At 44.0% G+C, this 23,465-nt stretch overlaps 1 protein-coding gene across 1 annotated transcript; it reads left to right on the top strand.

Annotated features, from left to right (window-relative positions):
- Positions 1-586: 586 nt before the first annotated feature.
- CTNNB1 (catenin beta 1) lies at positions 587-22,305 on the top strand. Its single transcript, XM_058023459.1, has 16 exons — positions 587-845; positions 13,881-13,941; positions 14,343-14,570; positions 14,710-14,963; positions 15,054-15,292; positions 15,377-15,578; positions 15,915-16,059; positions 16,531-16,634; positions 16,721-17,059; positions 17,314-17,472; positions 18,389-18,508; positions 18,663-18,813; positions 18,903-19,024; positions 20,204-20,264; positions 21,020-21,240; positions 21,532-22,305. Exons 2-15 carry the CDS (start codon positions 13,929-13,931, stop codon positions 21,226-21,228), a joined length of 2,346 nt encoding a protein of 781 aa, XP_057879442.1. The 5' UTR covers positions 587-845; positions 13,881-13,928; the 3' UTR covers positions 21,229-21,240; positions 21,532-22,305.
- The last annotated feature ends 1,160 nt before the right edge of the window (positions 22,306-23,465 follow it).

Below are 23,465 nucleotides of genomic sequence, written 5' to 3'. Positions count from 1 at the left end.
ACAGTTGGTGCCGTGCATTAAAAAAAAAAAAAAAAAAAAATTAAAAACCCCAGGCAACGAAACTCCAAAATAAACGGGGGGGGGGGGGGTGGTGTGGAAAGGAGTAGGAGAGAGAGAGGATCACACTCGCCTTTTGCCCCCCACCCCCCCGCTTCCCTTCCCAAAGCGGGACCCTGGGCTGATCCCCTGAGTCGCATCCCCTCCCCCGCCGCCTCTACACCCCTCAGGGCAGCAGCAACTTCATTCCCAAACCGGGAACTCTGATCCTTCCTTCCCACCTCCGGAATAAGGTGTCTCCGCCGCGCTCCCCCTGCCCCAGCCAGCCCAGCCCAGCCCAGCCATGCCCAGCCCAGCCATGCCCTGCCCTGCCCAGCCCAGCCCTGCCCAGCGCCGCCTGGCCCGGCCTTCCCCCTCGCGTGCCGCTTCCCCGCTCCCTGTCTCCCTCCGCCCTGGGAGACGGGCACTATTTCTCCTCCTCCCTCTGCCTGCCCTGAGCGCCGGGCGCCTATGGAATGCCGCGCGCGGGGCCCGGCCGCGGCGGCAGGATACACAGCCGGGCCCGGCGCTCGCTATAAGAACCTCCTTGTGAGCGACGCCATTTTAAGCCTCTCGCTCGGTTCGGCGCTGGGAGCAGCGGCGGCGGTGGCGCTCGGGGGACAGAAACACCGCCGCCCCGTACGGTCGCCACCCGGGAGCCAGCGGCGGGGGCACCGCCGTGAGCGAGGAGGAGGAGGCGGCGGCGGGGAGGACGAGGAAGGAAAGACGGACCGGACCGGGATCGCCCGGGCAGCAGCAACAGCCGCCGCCGGAGCCCGGGGGGACCCTGCGCTCTCCCTTCTTCCAACGTTAGTGCCGCTTTCTCCGGCGGGAACTTGGGGCAAACCCGGGCCGGGCACCCCCGCGACCGTGAGGGGGTCCAGGGTGTGCCCGGCGGGAAGGACGGGGCTGGGGGAGGGGGGGAGCGGGGGTGGGAGAGAGGTGGGGGGGCAGGAAAGGAAGAGAGCGAGGGCTCTTGTTTTTGGGAGGTCCGGACAGCTGCGTGGCTGCAGGAGCGGCAGCTGCAGCTCCCGAGGTGTCCCTTGGGAAGCTCGTCCTGGGGCGAGGGGGTGGCCGCTCTGGGCTGCGGGAGAAGGCGAGTCCATGCGCCCGGCTCCGCTCTCGTTTGCGGCAGAGCCCGGAGTACTTTAATGACCTTTTTTATTATTATTTTAGAGGTTCTTTCCCCTCCCTTTTTAGGGGAGTACTAACTCGCCGGTGGGCTGCAGATCCCCTTTGGCGATAGGAGGGGGAAGAGAGCAGGGTACGGGTTTATTTGTACGGAATATAATTAATCACGGTCACTGCAGTCAGCGGGAGATAACTAATCTGCTGCCTTGTGGGGTTTCGCTTTTAGTGGCATTGCATATTTGCTGGAGAGGCTGTGCTGCTGCTTCTGGGTGTTAGCGGAATGAAGCTTCCCCGGAGCTGGGAGCCATCGCATTAAGTTTTTCACACCCACCGGTGTTTCGGGGTGCTGTGGGCGCTCCCACGCTGCGAGGGGAAGCGCCCGCGGCCGCTCCAGGCTCCCGGAGTGCCGCGGTCCTGAGCTGTGGGGACCAACTCGCGGCTGCTCCCTGAACTATCTAGGGCACTCACTTCTCTAGGAACGGTGTGTTGGTTTGTTGTTTGGTTTTGGTTTAGTTTGTTTTTGTGTAGTTGGGGTTTTTTTTTAACAAAGCTTAGTTCATTTCTAATGTGCGTGATTAGCTGCTCCTAGAGCAGCAAGTTTTCTTAAATTTAGCAAAACCTTGCATTTTTCCCTAGTTGAAACTCGATGTAGGACGTTGGACCGTGTTTTTTTTCTTTTGTCTCTTTCCAAAAACCTTCTCAGAAAATTATCCTAACTGGAAAGAGGGAACAGACTCTGTGAAGGTACCACGGGCAACTTACTTGTGACTTCAGGAATGGCAGTGTTGATCTTTGTAATCAGCTACTTCTTGATCTCTTTCTCATGGAGCAGCCATTGTTCTGACACTCTGTATATTCCAGACATCTGTGGTCCTCCCATCCCCCAAAGTATGCAAGTGGTGAATGGAAAGAGGCTGGGCTGGTATGCTGAGGTCGACGGACGGAAATCAAGGAGGGGTTTTAGTAAAACAGGATCTTTATGTGCTGAGGCTACAGTCAAGGCGAAAACAGAGGAAACTAGCTGAAAGAGTGTCGGGGTTTTCTTGATCTAAGTTCACACGCCAGTCAGCAACTTCATAGTTATGGTTTTGCTTCTGAATGACAAAAGGGTACTACTGCAAGGCTCAAAAAAAAAAGCCTAAACGGCAAAACTTACTGGTGTGTATTGGCTCACGTTATAATGTGAGTTTCAGTACGTATCAGTCCAGGAACCTAATGTTGATCTTGCACTTTTGATAAAAAGGTGCTGACAGCTGCAGGTATGTGACTGCTGTGTCGTTTGTCTAATGGCTGGTACTGTTGCAAATGAGGCTGCTTAGGTATTCAGGCAAGAGTTTAAAGCTCTCTAAATTCAGCTATTCAATTCAAAATTACACTGTCCCATTGTTCTGGGATTGTTCTAAAGAAGTGTTACATTTGTTCATCTGTTAGTGCAGTTATTTTCTATTTGGGTGTAAACTGATATCCAGGGGAATGTTCATTTTCGTCTGTGTGGTTGATCATTTCACAAGGTCTAGGGGAGAAATAAGTAAAAACACCGTGTTGGAAAGGACAATGCCATGCACGATAGCCTCTAGGAGCAAGGATTTAATACAAAGTAAAGCTTCATTGGAAAAATCAGTTCTTCAAATGCTGTGTTACAGCCTTATCAACCAAGTTTGCTTTTCCTTGGCTAAGCTATAGATGGAGTGGGCTCTTTGCATGGTGTGTATCTACTCTGGACACCAGCATTTTGCTCTGACTGTGGTGTGTCAGTAAGTGGCTTACCAAACCTTGGCTGTAGAACCTGCTTGCCCTTCAGACATAATGACTTTTTTTCTGAAACATCTGTCCATCTAGAATGACTCTACATCTGAATTAGCATCCTGAAATACCGTGTTCTGAAGAGTTAGACTTGGGCTTTTGGGGATGTTAAGGCAGGAGATTAGTACTAGTGGTGTTCTGATTTTGCAGTGTTTTCAGGGGTGGAAAGGGAGGTGGAAGGAATGGAGCAGGAAATATGGCTGCTGGAGGCTTCTGTCTCAAACTGAAGTCTGAATGTGCTGTCTGAAACTCCTGGATAAGGATGTTTCTGCAGAGTATTGTCTAGTAGGCAGACTAGTGTGCAAATACAGCAGTAATCAAAATCACTTACCTTAATTCATAGTTAAACTGGTAATGCTGGGCTTGTGGTTATCCTGCAGTTGCCTGCAGCAAAACTTGTTCTGTGACTGTGGTAGCCTGCATACCGTGGCAGGAAAATCAGGACTGACCTTCCTTATCTTGAACATCATACTTCACAAAGCCTGATAAAACCTGTGAGAAACTGTGCAGGCAGCTGTGACTTGCTCTTGTGTCGTCAGAACGTGCACTTGCAAACTCTGAGCCCAGTGCCTTGCTGGCTGACTGGGTGGGAACCTAGAAATGGTAAACTTGGCAGTAAGTATTGGATGTGTGATTCTTCTTGTCTCTTTAGATAAAATTATTTTCCTGGAAGGGCAATATTTCTGATTTTCCAGTTAAGCACCGATTGAATTGGCTAGACTTGCCAACATAAGGCAGCCTGACAGTGGTTAACTTTTAATATCCATTTCTGGCACTTGATTCCAAGGTAAAACTTGCTGTAGTCTGGGATCAGGCTTTAGGCCAGGAGGGTAGTGTGTTAAACTGTGCTGGCACTGTGTAGCCTGTGCTGCCTCACATGAGAAGAAAGGAGCCAGAAAAGTTGTTTCAGTTTTTGGGGTTTTGTGCTTTTCTTTCTTTGCTGACAGGTAACTTCAGGTGCAAGGGAGAGAACTAATGGAAGCCTAATTCTGGCATTTCTGTCTGTGTGGAGCACCAGGTAGATGAGGTGAAACATACCCGTAGCTCAGCCTGACCTCCTGAGTCTGTTTACTCTGATGTGGAAGCAAATTCATCCCGTGCTTTCATTGCCTTGGGAAGTTTGGTGCACGTTGGTTTACACCAGAACTTTCTGTTCCTGTTCCAAGTAGACTTTAGGAAACAGTGTACATTGGCTGGATTGGTATTGCAGAAGGGAAGTGCTTGCTCTGTTACTTAATACTAAATTAACTCTGGAGCCTTGTTTGAGGACTGACGTAGAAGGGTGAAAGAGTTAATCTCATACTCTGTGTTGCTGCATTTAAAAAGCAGTATGAGGTAGCTGGGTTTTGCTGGAGTTGGCAAATGCACTGTGTGCACTGTACGTGTATTTGCTGGAACCAGCATTTCTGGGCTGACTTACTGTGCTAAATAGTCTTGTATAAATTGGATAAGTTTGCCAACTCTGCAGCAACTGTAGAAAGTAGTTCTCTATTGTCCTGGCAACATTTCAGGTGCCCTCCAGTGGCCAGAGATCTTAACATCCTAAAGGTGCTGCTAAATGCAGCTCCCTTAGCAGTTTGCCTAAATTAAGAGTGAGTTGAAGAAACATCTTCTAGTGTCAGAATTCATTAGCATGTTTGTTGTTTGAACAGTCCTTTTTAGAGTGTTGGTATGCTTTATTGTAAATACAGAGTTATTCTGACAGACAAGCAAAGACAGCCACTTTCAGATTCCTAAGTCCTTTGTCAGTGTAATTATGACTGATCACTTTTTTTAAACTGTAGAGATTAATGTTTAACCTCCAAGTTCAGGGCTGACTGTGTGATTGCAGTCTAAGAAGAAACTGGATTATGGGTAGGTACTTCCTCGTTTGGCAGAGAGATGAGTTGTTCCTGTGTTGGTGTGGAAGTGAGTGTTTCAAGCCATGCACGATGAGGCTGGAAGCATATTTCTGTAACAGTGTCTGTTGTTAGGGAGGCACATGATTGTGTTAAAGGACTGCAGAACCATTGTCTTTTTGATACACAAAACCATGTGGGCAGGGCAACTTGAGGGCTGGCAGTGGTTTTGTCCCTGAACTTTGAGTGTTAAATGAAATGTGGTATAATATTTGTCTGAATTATAATATGTTGCCTCTAAATGATCACAATGGCAACTTTTTTTTTGTGTGTGTGTGTGACTAGGTAAGACTAAAGAATGAATTTTGATCCTGTCTACTGCCAGCTCTCTACTGCAGTCACCTTACTCAGTGATAAGTACGGGTACCTGGACCAAAAGCTGTAAACTACTGCATATTTATTACTTGAGTCCTGCTGGCAGACTAAACCTTGGATAGAAACACTGGCTCATCCCTAACCAAGGAAGATGGGAGTGTGCATAATGTACATATCTGTGTCCTGCAAACAAAAGGTGGGAGCTCTCTAAGCTGTGATAATAATACTCTGAATGTTTTGACCAGCCATGAGGATACTCAAACTTAGTGAATGCTGCACAAAGCCCTAGTAGGAAGTGTGTGCCAGTGACCCAAAGATCCCAAATCCATTGCTGAACGGAAGTGATTAGTAACTGTTTTGAGTTTGTTTGTGGTGCTGGTACTTAGTTCGTCAAAATAATTAAGACATGAGAGTATTTGGGTTGATAATCTTGTTATGACTTAATGCAAGTTCATAAACTTGAAGCTGTCATACCAGTCCTCTAATACTGAGCTACAAACTGCTGTCAGGGGATTGATATGTACATTATGTGAGGAAGTTCATTACTTTTGTTCTCAAGTTGGATGTGTAACACCAGAGTTACATTTGAAGCAGTTTTTACATCGTAACGTTTAAGATTATGATCAGCTCCTGTCTTGGACAGTCAGGAGGGTACTTAAGTGCTTGAGGTCTATTTTGCCAACTTATAAAGTGAAAGTTTTTGCTAATGCTATGTTACATTGCTGATGAAAAGATCTCTTAAATCATTACTTTCAAACATGACCTGCTGATTTGTCAGCTTGAATGCAGGTGCTGCTTATAGCTCTTAGAGGCAACCAGAAGTTTCTAGAAAGGACAAATAAACACCTAGGACAGAGAGTGTTTTGTTTGCAGATCCTGTTAGAAGCTCCTGGTATAGTTGTCTGTGATTTTGAATGTAAAGGATTGGGTTGACAGACCTCTTGTAACTCCTGAATGTTCTCTGGGTAAAGGGTGAAATAACTGTGCTGTGGATTCAAACACTTAATTTCTGAAGGGACAAGATCCAGTACTGTGAAATTTCAGCTCCTGCAGTATGATTTTGATTAGGAGTATGTGACTGTGTGAAGAGGTGCTTTCTTTACATTGCATAGGGTGCGCAGCCATGTGCCTCTGGCCAGCATCAAGCAAAATTATGTAGGGGACTGCTGATAAGAAATTATGGTAGTAGTAAACTTCAACCATTTAGAAGTTACAGGTTTAAAAGTCCATTTAGACATATCTGTGTGTCCCATCAGTCTGTAATTCCACCACAGTTGCTTAGAAGAATGAAAGTACTGTGCATCTCCTTTCTTTCAAAAGGAAAACTTTTATATGATATTGCCGGCCTCATGTTTGCAGAGGCTTCCTAGCTGGTTCTACAGTTTCAAAGTTCATCTTCTGGCATGGTAGTGCAGATTGGTGCCAGGATGAACTTTTATTTCTTTTTTAGTAACTTTCCTGATGTGCTTGTTCTGAATTCTCTTCCAAGTTCTCATCATTTTGTACTTTAGTTATCTGAGGTATTTGTTGGCTGCCAGTGCCTCTCAGACCACTGTTAGTTCTTGCTTTATTGAGAATTCTAATGGGTTGTTTTTAAAAGGGTACTTAAACCTTAGTGCCTGTGAAGACCCTGCTGAATTGCACAAGCTGTTTGTGCCTTCATGCTGTGTTAGTTGCTCCGGGCACAGCACAGGGCTGCAGCTGGAAGTGAAATCTCTGACCTCCACTTCTGATCCCTTTTGTTACCTGAACTGTCAGTCCGTGCACAGTTGCTCTTCAGCAGTTGATTAAAACTACCCACATCCTGGGTGGCTTTCTGTACTTGAGGTGAGCAAAACAAAATGTGGCTCTTGCTATGCTTACATTATAGTCTCAAGTGCACTTGAAACTTAGGAGTTGTTGAACATTGCAAGCTAGGCAGAGGGATGATTCTTTACCAGCCTGCTTTCTCTTTTAGGAGGAAGGGGAAGGTAAAACAGGTGAGCGTCCTGTTGTATCAGAACACTCTGTAGTGCTCCAGAGGGGCAGACGGGAACTTTACAGCTGTTGTAAAGTTCTTGGGGCCCCTTTCCCTCCTCTGTCACATTTGCTTAAGACTCTCTTGACTCCACAACAAGCCTTGAGTTTTTTTGAACTTGTAACTTAAGTCTTTCCTTCACTAGATGTTTTTGAGGAACACGTTCTGTATTTAAATACAGCTAACCCAGTGTTTTAGTCAAGGCTACCAGACTGCCTGCATTACAGTTCCATCAAGCAGTTGTAATCAACTTGGAGAAGTATAGCAAGAAGGAAATACTCACATGTTGTGTGCTTTAGCCAATGGGCATGTGAATAGAAACTCTGTATACTCTTGGTCTTAGGTTGCTGATATAATGTGTTGCCTCTCTATTTTCAGTTATTTTGTGTGTGGCATGAAGTGAACTCTTATTAAAAAAAAACCCTTACAAAGGCTAGTATAGGAAGGTTTTTCTGCCTTTGTTACAGAAAGGAATTTTTAGATAATTTCTAAGGCAGAAGACAAAGGCTGAGAAGCCAGGACAATTGATGTAATAACAGTCTGGGATGCCTGGAGGAAAAAGGAAATAATGAATTGGAAATGAAGCAGCAGAGAAGAATGGCTGAAATAGAGGTGACTTGCAGTGAGCGTTGGCAGATCAGCACACTCTCCCACTTTAAATCTGTGGGTTATCTGAGCTAGTTTGTTGCCTCTTCCAGCATGTCTTAAAGGTGCTGAAGGCTGAGAAATTGGAACCTTTTAACCATTGAGGTCAGTAAAGCAGATATTCAGATTTCTTAATTTCCTGAAGTTTGTTAGGAAAAACAAACCTTGGACTTTCAGTCTTAATAATAATAAGAGAATTTAAAGACCATTTTAACACTATTGCATGTTCTGGGTTCAGAGTCTAATTTATTATGATATGATTAGCTAAAGCTAAGATAGCATGTATTGCTGTTTGCAAGGCATCTTCTAACTTTCTGCAGGCATCAGTAGAATGTGTTGGCTGAAGTATTCCTGCTTGGATAAATTTGAGCTGGATGGATTACACAGGATACTGAGTTTATCACTGGAAAGAAGAGAAACACTTTGCTAAGCAAGAATAGCCTAGTGGTAGGAGGGAGTGATGCTAACTAACAAATGTTGCTTGGAGGAGCAACCAGAGCAGTTTTGCCACAAGGTATAGTTAATAAATGAGTGTTCAGCTGCAGTCTAGGATCAGTAAGATGGATTTCAGTGTGTGGCATTCAGGTCAAGATTACTGGTAGCTCTTAGTTTTCAGTGGAACTTCTGAAATAGTGGAAGTTGCTACATCTTGGCACAACAGTTAAATGTAGTAATACTGCTTCATCTCTTGCCATGGCACTTCTTCTGAAGTAGTAATGAAGGCTATAGATGAATGTTTCTACTGTGTAACCAAAACCAAAAAAGGTAGAAAAGTTTTAAAGCTGTGAAAGCCTATAGGTTTTTTTTTTTTCCTATTAGTGGAATAAGACTGCATGGTTTGACTTGTTTCCTTTTGGTATTACATACTGTCCAAGTTTCTTCCACTAGGTTAAGATGTTTTGTCATAAGCCACCTGAAGACATTTTTACATAGTATTAAAAATCACCCTGTTAAAAGCAGAAGGTATACTGACATTAATAAAAAATATGTGAAGTTTTATATTCCTGTTCCTAGTACTGATAATAAGATAAACCTTAATTTTTCTCTCTCTAAAAATATCCAAGTGGTGCATTGCTTTGTTTAATGTGATAATTTGCAGCCCATAATCATTATTCAGGAGCACTTTGCAGTGAGTGTCATAGTAGCTTTTGTCCATTCAAGTCCTTAAAGCACTGGTGTGCAGAAGTTGGTATTGGTGGGTGACTCGTTTCCCAATAATACTTGCACATAACTAACTTCAAAATAATCTATACTCACTGTATGTGGCTGTTTCTTTTAGAGGGGACAGTGTGGCTGAGGACTGCAGATGCTACTATTGGGGACAGAATATGGGAATGCTCTTCAGTATTTGTTCACTGGATATGGAAATACATTCCAGGAAAACTGTTGTTTGTAATCCCCTGTGCTATCTTTGTACAAGAAAAATAAATCTTTAAAAATGCAATTTTCAGAGTGAAATTCAAGCACGTTCTGTATCTATTTTCAAATAAAGTATCTTCTATTTTTTTTTTTTTTCAAAAAATTGTAAACCCCAGCTGTCATTCCTACCACGGACTTCTAACATTCCTTAAAAAAACACAGCACCAAAAAACTCCTTCCAGGAATTCTTACCAATCTTACAGAAGCATCTGGTACATGAAGGACCTCCAAAATTACCTACAAAGGTACTTTTACCAGAGCTCAATACAGCCAGATAAAAACTCAGTTTTCTTTTGAACCTGTGGGTGGATATGGGAGGAGAGAACTTTATCCACATTTGGATAAGGAATAATTACAAGTTTACAGCAGCTCAACTCTCCTCTTCATGAGACAAAGATCAGTAGCAGTAGGTCTGTGTGTTGTAAGTGTGTTTGTATCTGGGGCTTAGGTTCGACCAAAAACTGCTTAGAGACAGTTCAGCCACTCCTGCCTAAAGTGCCTTTATACCATAAAAGCTTTTTCCCTGATGTTTCCACTGTCAGTATTGTCTTGCTTGAATAACTCCTCCTCCCCCACATTTTGTTTTCTAGAAAACAGGCTAACAACTTCCAGGGGAAGATTAAAAAGGGTTGTTTTGTTTTGATTTGTTTTTTAATTCCTTAATTGGATGTATTTTTCAAATTCCCAACTTGAAAACTAAGGTTAATTAGGAAGCTTCTGCTACATTAAGAACTGAAATACAAGGACTTGGGTCATAGAAATGAGTGCTCTCTGGTGTTACCAGCTGTGGAACTGCTGTTGCCTGTGTATTTTGGCTATGGGCTTTTGTTAAGCAGATACACAGGCAACATCATTGGCAAGCAGCAAAGACCAGTTATAAAATCAGACCCAAAGGATGCTTTCAGTAACACCTTGGGAATGGCTGCAATGACTTCAGAACACTTGGAGAAAAACAGTTTTTCAGTACAGGTGCTTCTCTTCCCTTGTGTGTAGGTGATACACATTGTTAACTGCTGTGACTGTCAGAAGACCATCAGCTTGTTCTGTGTAAGCAAGTGTATCATTCAGAGCTCATGGGGAGTTTAAAGGTGCACTTGCTTGGCCTGTCCCAGGTGAGAGGGAGACAAAGAAAAAGAGCAGGATAACATGGTCAGGCAGGGTGTTTGTGTGCAACAGTTTGTGGTGTTTGGATGGATCAGTCTGGGTTTCGTGTGCAAGTTTTAATAACATACTGCTCTCAACAAAAGGATTTATGGCAGACTTGCAGACTTTGACTTGCTTTAAAAAGAACTGTTTAGCAGATCAGTCAGGTGTAATTTGAGTCAGTCTTAAAGAAGAGAATTGTGCAGATTTCAGAACTATTGTGGGCAACAGTTCTCCAGAATCAGAAATTAATATCTAATAAAAACACATGATCAGAAATAATACCTAGTACTTCTTTCATTCCTTTCAAAAATCAAGAAAATTGAATTGTCTTCTGTAGTGGATTGAAATTATCAGCTCGTGTGCCTTCTAAGCTTGCAGATGCCACATAATACAGCCTAGTGCAAGGTCTTGAATTGCTCTTCACATGAGTTGTTTAATACATAGTCTAAAAAACCCTAACCTTCATTTAAACCCAAAGCTGATGATGCTTGCTAAGCAAGTGCATGGTCTCATGGGGAGAGACGAGTCCCTTAACTCCTAGCAGCACATTCATGTGAACTGTATAATGTGATATTTATCAGAATTTCCACTTATGAGTGCCTGCTAGCCTTCAAAAATTGTGAAGCTTGCAGCCCTGCTAAAGTTTGTTTGTAAAGTATACTGAGGCCTTCTGTCTCTTCCTGATGGTTGAGATGTGTGTGGCTGACTTGTACTGATCCATTTTGTCAAGAAAATGAGCAGCCACAAGTGTTTGTAGCGAGCCTGGTGGTGTCCCTCCCTTTGTAAATGCGTTGGTTCACCTTGAGAGTGACAAACAGGAAGACAAAGCCAGCAGCTTGCCTGGACTCAGTTTACCCCTTTGTAAAATTTAAAAAGAATGTGAAGGAAAAGATGAGAGAATGTTCAACTGCAGAAAACCCAAAACCAAACCCTGGCTACTTTTGTTTGGCACTTTGAACTTTTAGGATTAAACCAAATTCCCTATCTAAATAACAATTAAAAAAGCTACCAGGAATTCCTGGGGGGCTGCAGGTGTGTGAAATGCACATCAGGATGTTGGAACTTGCAGATGCAACTAGCAGGCTGATCACAGGTCAGCATTCCAAAGACTGAATGTCACTGGAATGCATTTCTGAGCACTTCATATTCCTCATTGCTATTTTGTATATGATCTTCAGTGTTGTTTTGGAACAATGCTGCTGTTCAGTGGCTACTCTGGTCTGTTGGATTTTACCTGATGGTAGAGCTGCTCTTCTGATCTCTTCAGGCTGCAGAAATTGAAACAGCAGTTTCAGAGTGCAGGTGCTATAGGCCAGTTGCCTTCATTAATGCAGAATTCAGCAGTGGAGAAAACTATAAATGTTCTTCCCAAGCCCCTTATTGTGTATGGAAATCTCAGGTGGTAGTAAATGTCTCAAAGCATAGTCACTGCTCTTAACATAATGGTTGATGAAACAGTCAACTTCAAAACCAGTTTGGTGATCCTTTTTTTAGCATAGTCCCAATGGAGGAGATGGGAAAGTTTATGGTAAAAATAGATCTTTTTTGTGCTAAGCATATTGGAAGTTTCATATAGCAGCTAGAACATGCCAAATTTTTTATTGGAAGTGTCACATCTGACTTAGAGTGTGGACTGCAGGGAGCAAAGATACAAATTTTACTGTTACTGCTATTCCCTTTCTGTTTGGAAGGTGTTAATGGAACTCACAAAGTAATGCAGAAGACCTGCAAAGAGCTACCAAGCTTTTGTATAGGCGCCTTCTCAACTTAGCTACTCATTAGAATTTTTTAATCAGTGGTGAACTGACAGTGAGACTTCAGTTTTTCTTTGCCACTACCACTCTCAAATTCCTAACAGCATGTTGGAAGAACCCAAGGTAAGGGCCTGGAAGAAGTGTGTGTATTTTCAGCACATCCTCCATGCCCATTGTCAAGGGCAGACTCTGAGTTGGCCAGTCTCTTCCAGGCTGTGGAGAAGGACCAGTTTAGAGTTTCCAGCTGCACAGCAGGATGCTTATTGTATGTTGTGTAATGTCTTATATCAGCTTAATGCTGTTTATCTGCTGCAGATGGAGATCTACTGCCCATTTTAAAAGAGCCAGGGAAGGGTTGCTGCCAGAAGTTGTGGGAGTGCAGTCAGGACAAACAGCACTGGCATTTGTACAGCCAAGCAACGAGATTGCTCAGGAGCTGCCGGAGTATCTTGCAGCTGGCTCAGAGTCCGTGAAATATGTTTGTCCTGCCTACCCTGTGAGACTTAAAACTGCAGGCCTGCCCTCTGTTTAATTATGATTTTCTAAAAGGTGCTCCTGAAGCAAACTCTTAAACTGGGAAATCTGTCTTTACACAAATCCAGCAAAGTCAGGTGGACTTTGTTCTCCTGACGCAGCGCTGCAGACCTGTCCTCTCAGGGGTTAGTGCACTGCCTTTACTTCATTGTGCAGGAATGTTTGGATCAGCACAGCTCTAACACCTAACAGTGAAAGCTGATTGCTGCAAGAGATGGTTTTGCTCCCTGCACAAGCTCCCACTACAAATGTCTCTGCTTGGCTGGCTCCCAGATTAGGCTGTCACCAGCTCTGTGTCTGTGCTGGAATCAGTGTGGGACTGTGGGGGGAAGGGGAGCAAATGAAATAAAAGTGACCTGTTGTGGAGCTGTAGCCTTTCTAGGTTAGTGAAGAGACAGGTACAGATTTATGGTGCAAATACTTCCAAACTGCTTGGTGATGTGGAATGGAGATTCATAGTGAAAATTTATATAGGGCATTTGATCATATTTCAGCCTCCTTGCCCCCAGTTATCTTGGTTTTCTGTGCAAACAATTAAAGTGTGTTCTACTGAAGGACAGATTTTTTGGGTTTTTTTAATAAGGCTGGTTCAATTTTTAGTTTTAACTTCAAGGAGGAGTTTTTTTGTAGGAAGACGCTTTTATTCTTATGGCACAGGGAGGGAATAAAGGAGGAAGTGCAGTTATGATTCTTTAGGCAGTCTTTGTGCAACTCGCCTTACATCGTCATTTCAGCTTTCCCATGAAAATTCATGTTGTAGCCCTGTATCAGTTTTTCTAGTATCTTCTAAGTAGCTTATCTCTGAGGGAAATGAGGAAGTGTGACATTTAGCCATTGTCTTTGTGGCATTTCCAAACTCTGGAATTTAATGTCTGGACTTCATCTTATGCAAAGATAGAGGAGTGAAAAATAGCTCTGTCATGGTCAGTCTTCAGTTCTTGTTCTCTTGTAGCTCTGAGAGAATATCTTACACATAACCTGACAGAAGTCTGGGTGATACATTGAGTTCTTTTGCATGTCTGTCCATGGAGGTTTGCTAATTAGCATTGGAGTATATTCACTGTAGTAATGAAATGGCAAGATGTGCCAAGTCTTAGTTTGCAATTCCAGTGTTCTAATGTGAAATCCTGTCTTACTAGCTCTGATTAGTGTTTAATAAGTTCTAACCTTGCTTTTTTTTAGGATCTCTGAAAGGGTGCAAGGAAGAGTTCTGGGAGCATAACAAGGAACATGGCAACTCAAGGTACATAGTGCATTACAATTTCTGTTACTAGAATCTAGAAGACTCCTTATCCCTCTCTTTTTAACTTTTCAAAGTCACTTAGGTTGAATAACATCTGCTCTATTACAGTAATTAATACCTTACACTGGAAATCAAACCTTCAGACAAGTTTGTTGTAAGTTTGTTGTAAGGTCAGGACAGCCACAATAGCAGTGATTGTTCTGCCTGTTCCTCAGGTTTCCATGTCTGCCTTGGTTCAACATATAGTCTCAGTTTGAAGTTGCTCCTCTCTTCCAGTGCTGGGTTGAGGAAGTTGTTTATAACAGCTTATTTTAATTTAAAATCTCTGTCATCTTTTGTAGGATTAATACATGCTGGAGCAATTGAATTAAACTTAATTGTTCACCAATGATTTCTTACAGCTGACTTGATGGAGCTGGATATGGCAATGGAGCCGGACAGAAAAGCAGCAGTCAGTCACTGGCAGCAGCAATCATATCTGGACTCTGGTATCCATTCTGGGGCCACAACAACTGCTCCCTCCTTGAGTGGCAAGGGAAATCCTGAAGAAGAAGATGTGGACACAACACAAGTGCTGTATGAGTGGGAACAGGGATTCTCTCAGTCCTTCACCCAGGAGCAAGTTGCAGGTAAGGCCTTTTCTGTTAAACCGTTTTGCTTGGACCAGCAGTTTAATAATACAGAAACCTAACTACTCAATTACTGCCAATCTGGATGATGAGCTTTTTATCCCTAGTTTGAGATTATGGTGACTTGCCTTGTTTTTAGATATTGATGGCCAGTATGCAATGACTAGAGCTCAGAGGGTGCGTGCAGCTATGTTCCCTGAAACCCTGGATGAAGGAATGCAGATCCCATCCACACAGTTTGATGCAGCTCATCCAACCAACGTGCAGCGCCTGGCTGAGCCATCCCAGATGTTAAAACATGCTGTTGTTAATTTGATAAACTACCAAGATGATGCTGAACTTGCAACTCGTGCGATCCCAGAACTGACCAAACTGTTGAATGATGAGGACCAGGTAAGTATTTTCTTTGCCTGGGTGAAGCTTGCTTTTGGGGCACCTTCAATGACCTTAAAACTAAAAGCTTTATTCAAACCCTTGTGTTAGGTGGTGGTGAACAAGGCTGCAGTTATGGTTCATCAGCTGTCCAAGAAGGAAGCGTCTCGCCACGCCATTATGAGATCTCCTCAGATGGTGTCTGCCATCGTACGTACCATGCAAAACACAAACGATGTGGAGACAGCCCGGTGTACTGCAGGGACACTACACAACCTCTCACATCACCGTGAAGGCTTGCTGGCAATCTTCAAATCAGGAGGCATCCCTGCTTTGGTTAAAATGCTGGGGTATGTGCACTACTGAGACAGTGCTTGTGTTTTGCAGTTGGGTCTGCTAGGAGCAGGTACTCATGAGGATTTTCCCTTCTTCAGGTCTCCAGTAGACTCTGTGCTGTTCTATGCCATTACAACTCTTCACAATCTCCTGTTACATCAGGAAGGAGCCAAGATGGCTGTCCGTCTCGCTGGTGGGCTGCAGAAAATGGTGGCCTTGCTCAACAAGACAAACGTCAAATTCTTGGCCATCACAACAGACTGCCTTCAGATTTTAGCATATGGCAATCAAGAAAGTAAGGTAGGTGCCTCTGGTGCTGAAGTAGTTAAAATGAGCAAGCTTGTGATGAATGGCCTGACAGTTCTTGTGTACTGACCTCCTGACTCTGAATCTAAAGCCACATGCCACTGGCTTTTGCCAGTCATTCCTGACCTTGCAAGAGGGGAGGGATACAGGAATTATCTTGCAGAAATGCTGCTGTGCTTATAGTGAGACTGTAAAACTTACAGTCCACATAAGCAGATGGGAATGTTTTTTTAGGGAACTGTAACCACGAGGGGTGTAAGCCAGCAATGTTTACTACCTGCTGACATGTGTAGGAAGTGACAGACAAATATTATTTTTGTTGTCTTTCAGCTGATAATTCTGGCAAGTGGCGGACCCCAGGCTTTAGTAAACATAATGAGGACCTATACTTACGAGAAACTATTGTGGACCACAAGTAGGGTGCTGAAGGTGTTGTCAGTCTGCTCCAGCAACAAACCTGCTATTGTTGAGGCTGGTAAGTACATTGTACTCATTCTAACTTAAAAATCTACATAGTGCTTTGGGATCAGTTCATTCCACCAAAACCAGAAACTGCCAGCATCAAAAAATGAACTTGGGTTGGTCCTTAAGTCCATAACCAGGTTTGGAGGCCTTTAGTATGCAGAAGTATTATAAGGTGGCTGTTTTTAGTAACTCCATTGTGTTGTTAACTATTAGTGGGTGAGTGTTGTCAGGATGCATCCCTGAGAATATGCACACATTTAAAAGGCCCAGTGTCACACAGGGAATTTCAGGGGGTTGTTATTTTCCTATGAAGAAGGACTAGGGTCCCAGCCATATTGTGATATTGACAAGAAGGATTCAAAAGCTTGTGAGGTTTTGCACTTAGATGTCAAGGAAAAGAAGGACTTGACTGCTCATGAGGTGAGCATCAGAGTATGGTGTAAAATCTGAGTAATGGTGTCAAATCTGTACCATCTTCCAGGTGGGATGCAAGCTTTGGGGCTCCACCTCACAGATCCAAGCCAGCGTCTTGTCCAGAACTGTCTCTGGACTCTGAGAAATCTGTCAGATGCTGCAACAAAGCAGGTAAAGGGCTTGTTTAAAGGGATCAAGAGCAAAAGTCAACGTAGTGAAAAAGAAGACTTAACTTTCTCTCCCCTCTTTTTCTGCAGGAGGGCATGGAAGGCCTTCTAGGAACTCTAGTTCAGCTTTTAGGATCAGATGATATTAACGTTGTGACTTGTGCCGCTGGCATCCTTTCTAACCTTACCTGCAACAATTACAAGAACAAGATGATGGTGTGCCAGGTTGGTGGCATCGAGGCTCTGGTGCGCACAGTCCTCCGGGCTGGGGACAGGGAAGACATCACGGAACCTGCGATCTGTGCGCTCCGTCACCTCACCAGCAGACACCAAGAAGCAGAGATGGCTCAAAATGCAGTTCGTCTCCATTACGGGCTCCCAGTGGTGGTAAAGCTGTTGCACCCACCCTCACACTGGCCTTTGATCAAGGTAAATAATGGTTAAAAACTGCCAGAGCTGAAACTGAAAACTGTTGCTCTTTAAAATGTAACTTCAAAAGTGAAAAATTCTTTGTTCCCATGGGGTTTGAGATACAATTTGTCTGCTGGAGAAGTTGCTCCACTTGAGCAACTTAGTGTATACTCTTAGAGATTTAAACATTTGAGATGAACTGATGAAAAGAAGTCACTAAAGCAAGCACACCTCTCCTGCTCTCTTATTCCCCGCCCGCTCCTTACCTGCAGGCTACTGTTGGCTTGATCCGCAACCTGGCCCTGTGTCCTGCGAACCACGCCCCGCTGCGTGAACAAGGTGCTATCCCAAGGCTAGTGCAGCTGCTGGTTAGAGCACACCAGGATACCCAGCGACGCACTTCCATGGGCGGGACACAACAGCAGTTTGTGGTGAGTGCCCTCCCTGACACCGCACCTATCAAAGTTCTCTCCAGCTCCTCATTGTCAGTGCACCTCAGTCCTGTAGGGCTTGGGCTAAAGAACTGTTGTCCCATTTGCTCTAGGTCATCATCTGTGTGCTGATAGCTGTCTTGGCAGACTTGAGATTTTTCTTAAATCAGGATGCCAAAACAAACCTTGGTTCTTATTTTAATAACCTCTTGAGCATTTAATTCTAAATGTTAGAGCTCACAGAAATTCTAGTACTGCCTACTCTGGCAAGGCAAAAATAATTTTCTACCAGGAAACCAGAAGTTCCTCCTCCTTCTCAGAAGAATGGGTTTAAGAATGCTGTCACAGCTTATTGCATATTTGCAAGGGTGCTGAGACCTGTAAAAGTACTGAGAAGTTGTGCGGGCTCCGTAATTGTTATTTCTTTGGCTTCCAGGTCAGTGTGTGACAAGATCAATCTCAATTGGATTTTTTTTTTATCCTGTTAAACATATTAACAAAGCAGAGGTTTGCTTAGCATAGCAAATGGAAGCAGCATCTCCTAGTACAGCAGTGTAGTAAATTCCTGCAGAGAAAGGAAGGGACCTCTTTGCTTCTGTTAACTGCTGTTTCCAGCTTAGTAACTGTGGGGCTAATCCAGGTTGTAGAACAAGAGATGGTGTTATCAGAGGGGAAGTTCGTTATAAAAGCCACTGAGGCATCCCACTGGGATGCTTCACTACTGAATTTGGGTGGGTGCACTGGGCTGACTTGTAGCAGGGATGTCAAGTTTGAAGGCCTGCGCTTAGGGTAAGAGGGTAAATGCAGGGGATGAGTTAAATGATCAGTTGGAACTGCTGGTTGGCTTTTTGATAGTCACTTAAGAAAAGAGTATGCAATATCTCAAATTCAAAATTTGCCTTTTCTCTCTAACCAGGAGGGTGTGCGTATGGAAGAAATTGTCGAGGGCTGCACTGGAGCCCTGCACATTCTTGCACGTGATGTTCATAATCGAATCGTAATCAGGGGTCTAAATACCATTCCACTATTTGTGCAGGTAAGTGAGAGCTCAGGACAGCACTATAATACCTATTAGCAAAAGAAATAAAACAGCTCTTGTTGCACTTCCTGGATAGAGCTGCTAAGTCAGAGTGTGCTGAAGAGCTCGTTTCAAGTGGAAGAGCTAAAAGAAGCCTTGTGTTTGGTTGCAGTTGTTGTACTCTCCCATCGAGAACATCCAGAGAGTAGCTGCTGGTGTACTTTGTGAACTGGCTCAAGACAAGGAGGCAGCTGAAGCAATCGAAGCTGAAGGTGCAACTGCTCCTTTAACAGAACTGCTTCATTCTAGGAATGAGGGTGTTGGTAAGTGAACTTAAGGCTGGTTTCATACTTGTGTTAGAAGAGTTGGTAGAAGTCTTGACCTCTGCTAAAATCACTCTTCCTTTCGGCAGCAACCTACGCAGCTGCAGTGCTGTTCAGAATGTCTGAGGACAAACCACAGGACTACAAGAAGCGACTTTCTGTTGAGTTGACAAGCTCCCTGTTCCGGACCGAGCCAATGGCTTGGAACGAGGTGAGTTCTGTGATCTCTGTTAGAACTTCTGTGTTCTCCCTCCTTCACCAGTGAAGTGTAGATGCCATCAGTGATGCAGGCCCACCTTTACACAGCTGTGTGGTGGCTGTACCTTCTTTACTCACTCTCTGTGTTCAGGTGCAGTGAACGTGTGGTAAGCAGCCTTCAAGCTGCTTTTTCCCTGGCAGACAGGAAGAGTCTGTTCTTTGCTGCTGCTGCTGAAGAGTGTAATGCTCATTATGCTTGCTAGTGTGCAAAGCTGGCTGTACACAAGAACTTTGTACTTTTCTGTGTTGCTTGTCAAAACCTGATGAACTCTGGATGTAAAAATAGAAACATAAGTGATATGAGGGAAGCATAAATATAAAACATCCTGTGAGGCTTCTATCAAGCCAACAATGCAGGATTAGTACTCTTGGGCTGGGAATTCAGCTTGTCCTGAGACCTGAATACATTTGAGATTTTAGACTTGAATACATTTGCAGGCTTATTATCACACATGGCATTTTTTCATTTTTAATGGACTACACAGTAAATCAAAGTCAGTCTGTGTGCATGGGATGCAGGGAAAGCTTCACTCATTCTTTGTCTTCCCACAATTCTTAAGATTCATGAGTCTAGCTTGTCTTGTCTGGCATGTATCTACTACACAAGGGACAGTGGCCTTTAATTTGTACTATTTCAGTGCTTACTTTTCTGTTTTCCTAAAACCTTTATGTACCACAAGAATGGATGGGGGAAAGCTAAAATGGAATATCTCTTTGAGACTGGAGTCAGACAATTGCTCTACAGGCAGGCAATTACTTCTGTAATTGAACAAATGGGAGAGGTTCCTTCAGAATTCTTTAAAGCTCTGTTGCTGGTTTGGGAATATCTGACTTGCAGGATCTGCACAGGTGTACCTGAGGAATGTTCCTAGACCTTCCTCATCTTTTTCACTCCCAGACAGAACCCTTCTTCCAGTCATCTATGGATTCCTAAATCTGGCTATTGCATGTTGGATGCAGATACTTAGCTAAAAAGGCATTTCATGTTGACAGCAATGCTGCAGTGCTCACTGCAGAGCAGTTGTTCAAAGGGATTTAGGGCAAGCTTTACAGCTTTTTAAACTCAAAACTACTGGTGCTGGCTGAAGGAGCCGATGTTAAAACTGTTTTGTAATTCTTTGTGTACACACAGACAGCGGATCTCGGACTGGATATCGGTGCCCAGGGAGAGCCTCTTGGATACCGCCCAGATGGTACGTGTCTTCTGTTCCCCCTGAATAAACTTGCAATTGGATGAAGTCAAGTCATAGGTTTTAAAGGAGAACTGCAAATGAGTGAAGAGTGAATTTACTCTTCAGCAAGGTATTGCAAACTGACAGGCAGATGGGGAACTGCCAGTTCAAATAACCCGTTTCTGCAACACCACTGGCAGCACTGAAATGGGAGCCGTATGAACATGCAAAACCAGTGTCTCTTGTCTGAGTCCTGTGGGAACACCTCCTGCTGAGCTGTTGTTTCCAGAAATCTTTTCCATTCCTTACAAATGGACTTGACAATTCCAATAGTGCAGTTTTTCTTTAAAACAACAAAGCTGGTATTGAATGCGTTAGTCTGTGAGTGTCTATAGATTTGAACACAAGCCTATCCCTAAGGATTCTGAGCTATTTTTGACTAGTCTTTCAGAAGCAAGTCTACAGTCTTGGAGCCTGGTTTTGCTGCAGTATTGTTGAATTTTAGTACTGTTGATTGTGCAGACTAATGGCTTGGCTGGAATCTGCTCGTGCTTCTGACTGCAGTGTGCTTTGTCTGCAGAATCCTACTGGAAGGCTTTTCCGAACAATGGAATAGCTGTTAAGGGCAGGCACCAGATTGTGTTGAACTTGGCTGAACTAGAAAACAATTAGATGGCTACACGATCTCCTCACACACTGATACTTGCAGCTTCTGATGCATCTAACATCTGTTAACATTATGCTTTTTTTCCCTCTGCCACCTTTAACTTTCTTAGATCCTAGCTACCGTTCTTTCCACTCTGGCGGATACGGTCAGGATGCCTTGGGTATGGACCCTATGATGGAACATGAAATGGGTGGCCACCACCCTGGTGCTGACTACCCAGTTGATGGTCTGCCAGATCTTGGCCATGCCCAGGACCTTATGGATGGGCTGCCTCCAGGTGACAGTAATCAGTTGGCCTGGTTCGATACTGACCTGTAAATCATCCTTTAGGTAAGAAGCTCCAACCTTGAATTTAAAAACAAAACAAAAAGAGAAAAACAGCTGACTGGACTGAGGACTTGGTTGGCAGGGAGGGATTGGCTCGACTGGGTCCTTGTGTGCCACAATAATAAATAAATGCTCTGGAAACACACAATGAGCACACTCCAAACTGACTTCTGCCGTGAAGTGTGGAAGTAATTAACTGTAACATCTTGTGCACTGGCTTCATGCAGTCTTGATGTGTTACAACAGCCCTTTACAACTCAGGAGCACTGACACCTGTGTTTTTTCTCTTTGCAGCTGTATCATCTGAGTGAACTTGCATTGATTGGCCTGTAGAGTTGCTGAGAGGGCTCGAGGGGTGGGCTAGTATCTCAGAAAGTGCCTGACACACTAACCAAGCTGAGTTTCCTATGGGAACAATTGAAGTAAACTTTTTGTTCTGGTCCTTTTTGGTCGAGGAGTAATAATACAAATGGATTTTGGGAGTGATTCAAGAAACGAAGAATGCACAAGAATGAATTGCAAGATGGAATTTATCAAACCCTAGCCTTGCTTGTTAAAAATTTATTATTTTTTTTAAATCTCTGTAATGGTACTGACCTTGCTTGCTTTGGAAGTAGCCTTTCTTTTTGCAGTAATTGTTGTTAGTTTTTTTTAAAGTCTCTCGTAGTATTAAGTTATAGTGAATATGCTACAGCAGTTTCTAATTTTTAAGGATTGAGTAAAGGTGTAGAACACTAATTCATAATCGCTCTAACTGTATTCTGAATAAAGTGTAACATTGTGTAGCCTTTTTGTATAAAAAACTAGACAAATAGAAATGGTCCAATTAGTTTCCTTTTTAATATGCTTAAAATAAGCAGGTGGATCTATTTCATGTTTTTGATCAAAAACTTTATCTGGGATATGTCTGGGTAGGGGCCAGTAAAAACTGTTTATTTGGAACCTTGTATTGGACAGTTTACCAGTTGCCTTTTATCCCAAAGTTATTGTAGCCTGCTGTGATACAGATGCTTCATGAGAAAAATGCAGTTATAAAATGGTTCAAAATTAAAGTAAACTTTTAATTCATTCTGTGTCAAATTATTTCAGATCACAAAATATATTTGTGTGTTAAGAAATAGTCCCGGACTTGCATGACCGCTTAAGTGGAGGGAGACAAGAATAGTTTTCCTCTTGGATCCCACTCTGGCACAGTTACCCTTCATAGCCTGGAGGTTTCCTGCTGCAGTTCCCAAGGCACCAGCCTGCCCCTGCAGGGTCCTTGGCGTGGGGCAGGCATAGCCAGATGTGAGGCAACTCCACTGGTGCCAGGCCTGCCAGCCCCACGTCTCAGGGCTGCACTAAGGGTGAGCAGCCTCAGCTCCCCTCAGCACTAAGGGACAGGGAAAGATCATTTTCTCACAAGCTCTCAGCTGGTTCAAAGCCCTTCTCAGGTGTCCTCAGTGTTCAGCTGCTGTGCAAGACAACACCTGTGTGTGACTGGCTTCCCTTGAGGCAGCACCTGTGTGACTGCAAGGGGACAAAGTGGTTGTGAGGCTGCTGGCTCAGCCGCAGGCTGCACGTGTGCACCGTGCAGCTGTCACCAGCTCTGGGAGCAGCACTCCAGGCACATCCACTGCAGGCAGCAGTTTGCCAGCAGGAGATCAGAGCAGGCTTTGCTGCAGAGGCTCCTGGCTCAAGATGCTGAGAGCTGAAGGGAGCCACACCAGCCTTCTTCCCCTTCTGCTGCAGAGGGAGAGGGCTCACACAAGGAATTCAGCTTTGTTCCCTTGACTCTTACTGTAAAACACTACCCCAAATAATAGCCAGCACTTCACTCTTCCCTTTTTCTAGTAACTCCAGCTGAAAGATGGCAGTATTTAAAGCAATGTAAGAAAACAATTCCTGTAAGACACAAGGTGAAGTCTGTTTGTACGGGGCTGTTTGCTTGCATCCACATACTCTGGGTAACGGGGCTGTCAGAGCAGGGGTGTAGCAGCAGCTGTCACAGGCACCTGTGCTTGGTGGGTGCACTGACAAACTGACATCAGCCACAGCACATGTGGAGAAGAATTTAACTCTACACACACTGAGAACCTTTTCTAGGGCACCAGCTTTTACTGGGGGTTTGACAAACAGCCAGGGTCATCACCACACCTGTTCTCAACTGCAGCCAGGAGTTGGCAGCTGAGAACAACACTCCACCCTTGTAGCTTAAGCTGAGCAGTGCTAGACAAAGGAGGGGCTAG

The sequence above is a fragment of the Melospiza georgiana genome, chromosome 1, assembly GCF_028018845.1.
Source record: "Melospiza georgiana isolate bMelGeo1 chromosome 1, bMelGeo1.pri, whole genome shotgun sequence".
Taxonomy (NCBI): domain Eukaryota; kingdom Metazoa; phylum Chordata; class Aves; order Passeriformes; family Passerellidae; genus Melospiza; species Melospiza georgiana.
The sequence above is the reverse complement of the archived record's forward strand: the minus strand, read 5'-3'. Positions and strand labels throughout refer to the sequence as shown.